We start from the raw sequence: 10,848 nt of genomic DNA, 5'->3' as shown, positions 1-10,848 counted from the left end.
GTAATATGATAACTTGGCATTATCCCATATTCTAGGACAAATGAAAAGTATTAGGAATGAAAAACCATCATTAGTAAGTTTTCCGAAAAAAAAAAAAAAAATCTTATTCCCTTCAAAGTATTAGGAATAAAATTATTAATATATTTAACCTTTTGTTAATTAATAATTCAATCTCGATGGATCTCCATTAATCCTTTAACCGAACAAAATGGTAGAGCCAATTCTTGAACTGGCAAATTGCAAATGTCATCCTCAACTTTTATCACCCTTTTCACTTCTATCTCCAATCTTTCAACCTTGTATATATATTATTAGCCACCGTCTAATGGCATTGGGAGGCGGTGTGGGTGGATGGTCAACGGTGGGCTGGGATTAAGGCAGCCACATAGGTGGCATTAAATGTGTGTTGGAAGCTTTGTCGAAGTGTGAAGGCTTTTTTTTATTCAGTTGGAGAACATAGAAATAGCAAGCAAGAAATTGGAATGAATCTACCTTTTATTTATTTTAAAGCTCGGATGCTATTTCATCTTTCTATCCTTAACGCCAATATTACATTTAGCTGTTATTAAGGACGGTGATTGCTAACTTATAAAAAAGTTGTGATAAAAATGTCAAGAAATAAAGGTTGAGGACTGGATTCATCTGTATGTAATCAGATTTCCAATCTTGTCAAGTTCAAAGCCCATTATGATTTTACTTGCATAACGTAGGACTTGCCTAATTTTGGAGAATCCTTCTAGGGTTTCAAAATTACAGCTGGAAAAGCTCGTATTTCCCCCTCCTTTCGCTCTTGCTCTCCTCATCGCTTTACGGTGAGGAAAAAGTTCAAATGTTTTTCTTTTGTCTGAAATTATTACTGTAGCAAATTATCAAAAAATAAGCACAATTTGCATTTGATTTGTTCTTGATTTCTTTCTGTCTTTCATAATTCCATTGCTTTGAAATCTATAATCGGCACAATTCTATCTGTTTTAGTAAATGATAATGAAATGTTAATTGAAATAATATAAGTTCAGTGTTGAACTCGTGCTGTGTTCTGAGTGCAATATTTGAGCTTCGAAAATGTGATTTCAGGTTAATATTTATCGAAACCCAATCTAATTTTCAGTTTACGATTTTTGAAAATAGCTTGATTTAGATCCATAACCTAATTTGCACAAATTTTTGTCGGCGTTTCAAATTTACTGGAATTTAAGCATTCCTCCTATCTTTTATTATCTCAATTTCAAAATACATTTGAAAAGAGAGAAAATTTTTGTTTTTGTATTTTTAATGAACTAAATCGAATCTTTTGGTTGTTATTTAGTAGCTAATTCATCATTTCATTATGCTGTAGGAATATACTTTTTTATTTTTCATGAGTTGCCATGATAATCTTTTGATATTCTATTTTTAACCTCTTTTAAATTTGGTGGGTGTCCGTGTCACTGCATTGAATGATATAGCATGGCTGAGGTAAAATCATCCGGAAGACCTATTGATCAATTACTGGAGAAAGTCCTTTGTATGAATATACTCTCTTCTGATTACTTTCGGGACCTACTGAGATTGAAAACTTATCATGAAGTGATAGACGAGATTTACGTTACCGTCACCCATGTGGAGCCATGGATGACAGGCAACTGTCGGGGTCCTTCTACGGCGTTCTGCCTTCTTTACAAGTTCTTTACCATGAAACTCACTGTCAAGCAAATGCATGGGCTACTGAAGCACCCAGATTCTCCTTATATCAGAGCGGTAAGTGCACCTTATTTGTTTATTTTATTTTGGGTCTAATGAACTGTACAGTGTTGAGGTACATAGATGATAAACTGTAACTTTAGATGGTCTTCAATGATGAGGAATCAGTGACTAAATGATGTCGTGGGGAACACATTTGATGTTGGTCAAGTTCCCTTGTGCTTCTGACAGTCTCATTTTTGTGATTTTGAGGCTGGACATATTATGAGCAGAAATCAATATTATTGTTATGACATAAAGAACATAGATTTTTCAAGTATAAGAAATGCCTGAAGGCCTAATTTGGTTAAAAACCATTACTGTCAATCTATACTTCTACATGGTAAAATTTTGGAGCAACTTAAATGGTCGGCTAGTGGGGATACAGGCAGGTCAGGCAGAAGAAAACTCAAGGTGTATTTTCATGCCCTGATGTCATGTAATCTTCAGTTCTTCAAACCAGCTTCCTGGAGATGCAAATAAGGAAGTGATGCCATAGCTATGGTATTTCTAGTTCCGGGACATGAGTAATTTGTACTTTCTAATGCCACGACAGCTATCAGAATAAAACAGAAATCAGTTGAAAAAATTCATCATGAGCCTATATAATCGGGAAAGAGAAAGACCAAACTCAGACATTGGGAAGAAACACATCTGCTCCATGCAAGAATTGAATGTGCTAAATGGTGGAGAATCTGATTGACCTTTTGACTCTCATGAATTAACCATCCGCTCCCATCTCAAGACAAGAGGCCAGACAGCCTACTGGACTGCTTCGACTATTTTAAGAGGTCAATGCCATGCTAGAAAAAAGATCGCCGTCTACACAATTGCCCACAATCCAAAAACTCTCTCCTAGATCCCGACTTAGAAACCAAGTGTGTAGTTCAAGAACCAACTTTGCCGCTGTCATCCAATAAAGCTACATAGTAGCCAATTTTGGGGCTGTTTGATGATAATGAAACTAACCAGCAAAAAGCATTAATGCTTCAAAGACCAATGTACCGATTGAGGTACAATAAAGTTATAATTCATTAGTTACTCTAAATGTTTGCCAAATTTGAAAAAATCCCGAGGTTATTTATATTCATTGGAAACCCCCGCCTACATCATCATTCAAGATTTCTTGGCCCTATTGGCCATATAATTTGTATAAATGAAACTTCATCAATGCCAGGGAATGGACTGCACTAAGTTGTGGATACTGTTGTATTCCTACTTGAATGAAATAAAAATGACAAGATAGCTTAAAGATTGAAAGTACAACTATTTTCTATATGTATCTTTGAGATCGAGTATGGAATTCTGTTTACTCACTTTAAATTGAGTATCAATGGAGAATTGTAATTGTTGCAACTTGCAAGTTAGGTGATGGCTCTTTAAACTGATCTTTTACTTCCTGGATTTGTATTTTTGGCATTGGTTCAGGCTTTTGCGACCATCGTAATGGTTCACTTCATATTGAAGGTGAGAACATATACAATTTATGTTTGGGTACATGGTCAGATTGGTGTAGCACAGGTCCTCCCTTTGCGATGGAATAAGGATCTCCAACATGTTTTAGATACAAACCCTAATCGAACATTATGAAACAATGTCTTGACATGCCACGTGGCATGTCGTTTTTTATATGTTACTAAATTTTCAACACCCGATTCGCACTTCTCTTACACTCGTACATACCATGATGAAGCAGTAGTAAACAATATAGTTCACAGTAATCTTGTTGCAAATAGCTATTCCTCATTCAAAGATTTCACTAAAAATAGTCAAAACGGAATGTAAAATAGGTATTTCTTTGAAAAATAATGGAATTATAAAAGATAAAGTTATAATGATGAGATTCATGGTACGAGAGCTAGCAAGGGAAAGGATTCGTTGGTTGTGGAGGAAGGAACAATAACTAAGTCACGAACAAAGAAGGTTAAAGAAGCCATGGAATTACTTGTTCAAGTTATGGTGAATGAAACATCGATCAGAATGAGCAAAAGGACAAGTTTTATATTGGGCATGGAAGAAGGAACAAGATGGATTAACTTGGTTCAAGCAACAGACAGAAGAGCTGAACAAGGAAGCTGTGCGACCACATGGTACATCTAGGCATTCGGCTGCATGCCTCCATACTGAGACCACACTGAAGGCTGAAGAAAGGCCTATGCGATCGCATGCTATACACCTATGTAACTGCAGAATAAAAATTGTGATGCGAATTTTTCAAATTTTGCGTAGATTTCTATTTTGGTTAAAACTCTTTTTTATGGTATCTTTTTGATATCTTTAGGCTTAATTCCATTTTAATTAGGCTTTTTATGAGTTGCCTATAAATATGACTCATTCTTTTCAAAGACAATTTGAGAGATGTTATTGTGAGAAATATTTGCTTTCAAATCGTTCTCTTTTGAATTAATTTTGAACTTGTCAAGGATTAATTTCTTATGATGTTCATCAATTCAAGTAAGGTTCGTAATTTTTGTGATCATCAAGATATTGTTTGCGATTGTCGTGGTTCTTATCGGGTTGAGCTTTTCCAAATATTGATTATTGGCTTTCTTGGGTTTGATATAATTTGTTGTGGGTTTCGTAGCTTCAATTGCCACTTGGGTTCGCATCATATAATATATAACATTTTATTCGACAGCCCTGATTTGTCTATTACTTCTTGTCATGCTCATTTTAGGGCCTCATAGCACGGTCACACTTCAAGTAAGTATTTAGAAACATGTTGTTCCCTCTTTCTTTCTTTTTTTTTTTTTTTTTTTTTGTATTTAGAAACATGTTGTTCCTTTTTTTCCCCTTTTTTTTTTTTTTTTTTTTTTTTTTTTTTTTTTCTGGGTAGTAACAAAATATGGAGTTAAATTATTCCTCATTTTACTAGTATGGCCAATTTGTTTGCTGGTGTGAGCCTTTAGTTTGGGACTAATGATCACAATCATTTTTGCAGATTGGATTTCTCTACTTAAGATATGTCGCAGATCCAAAGACATTATGGAGTTGGTACGAGCCGTACTTGAAAGATGACGAGGTATGAATAAGGTGCACTGTCTGCTTCCTTCTGCTCAACTCTTGTTGAATTACCATTTTACTTTTAAGTTTGAGTTGTTCTCATATTATTAGTAGTAAATGATAGTGTGCATAATGTTACCCTGACTTTTCTTGATGCAGTATAGGTGTCTTCCTCTGAATTGAAATTTGATATCTGATGACGAAAAACTGGGTAATAATTAATTCGATTTAGCTGTGAATTACTTGTATGCTATCGTGGTTTCTGGCTTTGGCAACTTGTTAGATACTTGACCAGCATAGTCAAAGTTGATATCTGCTTGGAGAACCGACGTGGTTCTCGTAGAGTGGACACACCTTCAATTTTGTTATGTTTGTTTGTACTCTTTTTGTGTATATTTCCATTTAAGATGGGTGTATTCTGATACGTGTGTTTTGCATCATTTGACAAGTCAATTATATTGAATTAACACTGTGACATGCATCATTGGAATCAATCTTTTTCCAGCTAACCAGTGTTACCTTTGTGCTTTTGTTCTCTTGGTGATAATTCCATGCAAACGTGTATGTTCTCGTTTAAGGCAGGTCATCATGATATGTTGTTTTGCATCAATTGACAAGTCATTGAAATGTCCTCTTACTCGATGACTGAGTAATATGCATCATAGAAGTCATTCCTTCACCTGCTTGCAGTCTTAATTTTGTGACCTCTCTTTTGGTAATGTGTGATAGAGCTCTTATGTAACTTGCGGAGCTTCTGTTTCGTGTTTTGCATACATGATGCTCAGGATGAAAGTAGTTTATAATTCGTAAGTGGTACATCTGTATGATTCTTTTGCAGTCAATCTGCTTGTGTGATAAGCCACACCTCTGGGAAAATCTTGTAATAATTTTCCCATGTGTATATATATATATATATAGGTATATGTTAGTTTTTATATATTTTACAATGGGAGTTGAGACTTTTTGGGTTGAAATGTCGTTCGGTGAACTAATGCTTTGAGATGCTTATCTTAGGAAATATTTCTTGTTATTTTTAACATATCTTCCTGAGTTGTATGGGGGCATCCTCAAGTGCTGTACTGGTGTAAGCCTTGATTGTGTAATTAATATCTTGGATTTTGTTTCTTTACCTGCTAAATCTTATTCTTCGCCCTTGTTTGGGCTCCATTTTTTGTAAAAAATGCACTCTTGAATAGTGTTTTGACGCATTTGAACCACACATTCTTTAATAAAATAATATTACATGTAAATTCAAAACTTTTCTTTATTTTTTATCTACAAATTTCCAATCAATACACTATTCAAAAATGCTTTTTTTTTTTGGACAAAAATGGGGCTCAAACAAGCCCATAACTTTAGAAATGCTAATGTAGAAAGCTTTTTCTTCTGAACATTATATACTATTGTAGGAATTCTCTCCTGGTTCTAATGGCCGAATGAGCACGATGGGTGTTTATGTGCGTGACTTGCTTCTTGGACAGGTAAGGTGCTACAGATTGCCTTTGATTGTTGGCCATATTAAACTGCATGTGTTTTCTCCAAGTTTATCCATTTTGCTACTCCTCTTGGCAGAATCTATTGACAGTTAGTCTGTAATATTTCACGTAATAAACTATATGTTTGGTATGGTGTCACCTTCACTTGCTGATGCATAGTCTACTTTCTGATCTTTGTCAATTAAATTCCAGCATGACTTGGTAGTATTGCAATAATTTCTGCTATGGTTATCTTAGAGACATTAATCTTTTAATGATCTATATCTTTCCTTTTAACTGGATAGGTATCTTTGGATCTTACTGTACTCCACTAGTCTTAAGAATATCGGAATCACAAATGAGATAGAATAAAAGACATCACCCAGGACACACCCACAACTTCCAGGTAGCGCATAATAGAATGAAAAAAACTGGACCAGTGTACAGCATTAGGAACTCTTTTCAACTTATTATTCTTGTGCTAGGTTGCTTAAGACATAATCTTTATATATGCTTATCCTTTTTCATTTTAGATCATTTTTGACATCTTTAAGAATTGGGATGTAAGTGGTCCTGATATATTATTGGAGCCTGCATTACTAAATAGATTTGGAGACTGCCAGCTGCATTATAATTGATTTTTTGTATTAGTAACATCAATGGAACATGGAACATTTTACCAATTCTATACACACTATTCTAGCCCCTGTTTGGTGTAGCTAAAATTCGGACTTTTAGTAGATTTTGATAAAAGTTGATGAAATCATTGAAATGTGTGATAACAATTAATTGTTAATTTTGACTTAGATTTTTAACAAAATTTTAATCCATACCAAATAGGGGTCTAATGTAGCGCAATTTCTATGCTGTCATCTGACAATCTGCTTCTTGATTTTGAACTTCCCCTCAAGGTTTCAAATTCTTTATTACTTTGATTCTACGAGGCAAAACAGCTGTTTAAAATTGGAAAATGACTCTGATGCAGAATGACACAAAGGGAATTAGAGAGAAGGGAAGAGGGAAGTAGAGAGAAGAAAAGGGAAGGAGAAGAGAACGAAAGAGAAAATTAGAAATTAGTTAAGAAGAATTCAGGTGGAAAATTAATTCAGATCCAATATCAATAGTAGTCTTGTACAAATAGAAATAACTAGCTACAGCCTATTCACGCTATCAAAGCTAATCTAATCTTAACTTATTTAAACAAAATTCTAGTTTAAATCAAACTCTATATTTAATCCTATTTCTCCTAGAATCCCCGTCAGACACCTGCCCATAATATGTAATTTTGCAATATTTGATGTTTCTGTGAACTGTCTTTTGTGTACATGAGGTGATGATTGGAGTTCATTATGATGCTTTGGAGCCATTTATTAGGGCGTTCAGGGATGAGCTTGTTCCTGTCCCCGCCTATCATTTTGGTTTATTGATTAGATTACTGTTAGGGTATGAAATTGTTATTACAAATGCTAAAGAACGTTCCAATTATTAGATGCATGTCTTCATGCCTTTATCTTCTGCACTTCCATACAACTCAGAAATTTTTTTCTGCCTGCAGTATTACTTTGACACTCTTTTTCCCCGCATCCCAGTTCCTGTAGTGCGAACTATTGTAGCCAATCTGGAAAATATGAAGCTACCTACTAAACATTGTGGCGTTACTGGTGAGACCACCCGTGGATCTGAGGAAACTGCTCGTAGGCCACCTTCTGTCAAAGCTGCTCTTTCTGTTTCCTTCGGTCAACGTGCTCCTCATCGTGCGACAACTAGGGATTCATCTCCTGTTCGCCGTACGCTGCCATCGTCTTCTTATGATAGGGATGGTGATTCAAGACGGTCCCCAATGCGTAGGAGCCAGAGCCGTGATTTATCCGATCTAGAATATTCGGACAGGGACAGAGGCAGAGAAAGGGACAGGGATAGGGATTACTTCCGTGACCGAGGCAGGGACAGAGATAGAGATCGGGAAAGGGATAGGGATTACTCCCGAGACCGAGGCAGGGACAGAGATAGAGATTGGGAAAGGGGGAGAGATCGAGAACGTGGAAGAGACAGAGATCGGGGGTATGATTATGATAGAAGGTCCAGAGATAGCTATAGAAGGGATTATGAGAGGAGCAGCCGTGACGGTGATTGCTATGCCAGAGAAGGTAGTTATTGCCGGAGTCGAAGTCGCAGCAGAAGCAGGAGTCAAAGCATGCACGAACGGAGTCGTCTGAGTCCTGCCAGAGACATAAACAAAGAAAAGACATCTGCATGCAGTAATTTGGCCAAGCTTAAAGATCTATATGGTGACTTGAGCAACCAAAAAGATGACTTGAGCAAAGACAGTGGACCTAACAGGTCTAGTGGTACTGAGGAAGTGATAAAACTTGGTGGTTCCAGTTGGAGGTAATCTTTTTCAATAATTTGAAATTGAGCAGGGGACAAAATTGTTATTCAGATGTTCGAATACATCTTGTATCGGATATAGACAATATCCTTTTTCAGCTCATTTTTACATCCGAAATCGAAGCCGGATATCCATGTGAACGTCATTTATGCTCACATCTTTGATGAGGGAAGTGATGCATGTATAATAGTAGACAATTTGTATGGTATTTCATTAGATTAATTGAAATTTTATTTTTATTTTTATTTTTAGTGGTGTAAGATGACATTGAACAACTGAAAAGCATCGAAATCAGATAGTTATGTTGCTACTGGTTGTTGAACCGTATCTCAAGTTGTTGAAGATGATTTTAGCCTGAGGTTGCATATTTTGACGACGGGGCTTCCTTGGTGGGGTTGCCTCCAAGTATAACTTAGTTGACTTACGTTGTAGTGATTTGTTTTGTCAATTGCACGACACACTTTGTACTAAGTTCTTACATTCTTAGTAGCTTGGTCTATGTACTTTTGTGGGCTATGTTGGTTACTATTGAGAAGATTCAAAACAACTTTCGTGGATTTATCAAACTCTAGCTTGACCTCGAGTATCTCCTTGCATTGTCATAAGCATCGGCCAATTGAACTTGGCCATCCATGTGAACCTTCTTGCTTGGTAATATTCGTAGTTGACCTTGAATTAGTAGTGTCTGTCTAGGTCTTGGATGAGCCATCCGATAAAAATCCGGACCGAATCTTGCTCGGCTCGGCTCAGCTTGACTGGGGTTAGTTAATGGTTAGCTCGTTATAATGAACGGATCATGTTGATTTTGTCTATTCTGACAACTCATAAGGGTCGCTCCAGTTGGTTCAATTATTAAAAATATAAAAAATAAAAGTAAATTAAAGGAGTGGTTGAGCTCTCTCCAAGTTTCGAAGTTAACAATTTTTTCTAAATTTTAATGAATAAATTTTTTGGCAACAAAGACCTAATTTTTCCTACATTTTTACACAATTCTCCATCTCTTGCATAATATTAATTTCTTTTTGAATTTTGATTTAGTTGAAATTGCATTAAATTTCAAGGTAAAAAATTCAATAATGGCAGATTGGTTTGGCTCGGCTCGGCTCTTAATATTGGTGGGTCGGCAGGTCGATTCTCAAATTTGAAAGACAGTTCGAACCATATTTTAGACAAATCGGTCCAAATTCATAACGAACCTGAACTAGGGTAATTTATAAACGGACTGAGTAACTAGGCCCACCCATTTTTTATGCTTCTAACTGGAATGAGTGAGCTCACACTAGTTACCTGTTGTCCAAACTTTTGGATCAAGCTAATGCTTTTTCGAGTTATACTACACGTATATCGGGTTGACACTCCGGTGTACACTCTTCTCACATGAGATATCAAAATATTTTTTTTTATAGAAAATGCTATATGTATACCTCATGGTATACACAATGTATTACACCTTTCTAACATGAAGGAGGGTCCACGAATATTTTATTGTGTATGGGTTTCCCTTCATGTGAGGTGGTCTAATGTTATGTGTACACTATTAGCATTTTCCTAGAAAAATGAAAAATGTTATTTGTACATTAGGATTGACACTTCAATGTACACTCTTCTAACATAAAGGGATGGGCTTCACGACAATAAAAAATGGAAAATACTAATAGTGTACACATAGCATTACACTACCTCACATACACACAATAAAATATTCGTGGATCCTCCTTCATGTTAGAGGGATATAATGCATTGTGTATACCATGAAATATACATATAGCATTTTCCATAAAAAAAATCATGTGATCTCTTATATGAGGGGAGTGTACACCAGAGTGTCAACCCCGGTGTACCTGTAGTATAACTCTTTTCCCTAACCATTTGACTTGGAACATGTTCGTGAGAGAAGTATGGGCCTCGCTCCTTACAATTAAGCTTATAATTTAAGCAAACATGTTTAATATTTTCGATTGAGATCCATTGGAGCATTGGCTTGTAAGTTCCGTAATGCCAACTCATTTTTTAGTACAACTACATATCACGTAAAAGAAGTTAATGAATTGATGAGAACTAGTTAATAATATTATCAAAACAACAAAAGGAACATAATAATAGAAAAAGGATAAAAGTGGAACTCGTACGTCTTTATGTCTTGAATTGTATTGTGCTCTTGGCTCAACATCATTTGTTCTGATACGCTCGAAGAATAATTAATTTATATTTGATTGTTGTATGGGTCTGTCCATGTGTGCACATGCGAACAAAGATGAGGAA

At 35.8% G+C, this 10,848-nt stretch overlaps 1 protein-coding gene across 9 annotated transcripts; it reads left to right on the top strand.

Moving 5' to 3' along the window:
* The first annotated feature begins 679 nt into the window (after positions 1 to 679).
* Positions 680 to 8,837, top strand: LOC111382057 (pre-mRNA splicing factor SR-like 1). 9 transcript variants are annotated; one of them, XR_002700455.1, is made up of 6 exons: positions 680 to 812; positions 1,446 to 1,737; positions 4,661 to 4,741; positions 4,882 to 4,933; positions 6,132 to 6,203; positions 7,753 to 7,779. XR_002700455.1 is itself a non-coding variant. In XM_023005917.1 (5 exons), the coding sequence occupies exons 2-5, from the start codon at positions 1,447 to 1,449 to the stop codon at positions 8,587 to 8,589; spliced, it is 1,281 nt and encodes a 426-aa protein (XP_022861685.1). In that variant the 5' UTR covers positions 680 to 812; position 1,446; the 3' UTR covers positions 8,590 to 8,837. The 9 variants fall into 9 exon arrangements, 6 of the variants coding, with proteins under 6 accessions (XP_022861685.1, XP_022861690.1, XP_022861687.1 ...); XR_002700454.1 differs by having other exon boundaries at positions 4,882 to 6,203; positions 7,753 to 8,258; XR_002700456.1 differs by having other exon boundaries at positions 4,661 to 4,752; positions 4,882 to 6,203; positions 7,753 to 8,258.
* Positions 8,838 to 10,848: the final 2,011 nt, after the last annotated feature.

The sequence above is a fragment of the Olea europaea genome, unplaced genomic scaffold, assembly GCF_002742605.1.
Source record: "Olea europaea var. sylvestris unplaced genomic scaffold, O_europaea_v1 scaffold2424, whole genome shotgun sequence".
In the NCBI taxonomy this organism is placed as follows: domain Eukaryota; kingdom Viridiplantae; phylum Streptophyta; class Magnoliopsida; order Lamiales; family Oleaceae; genus Olea; species Olea europaea.
This window is presented reverse-complemented; position numbering and strand designations above follow the sequence as displayed.

Coding starts and splice junctions, on each gene's coding strand:
- LOC111382057 (XM_023005917.1), top strand. CDS start 1,447: ATGGCTGAGGTAAAATCATCCGGAAGACCTATTGATCAATTACTGGAG. Junction 4,742..6,131: donor CGTACTTGAAAGATGACGAG/GTATGAATAAGG, acceptor ATACTATTGTAG/GAATTCTCTCCTGGTTCTAA. Junction 6,204..7,752: donor GTGACTTGCTTCTTGGACAG/GTAAGGTGCTAC, acceptor TTCTGCCTGCAG/TATTACTTTGACACTCTTTT.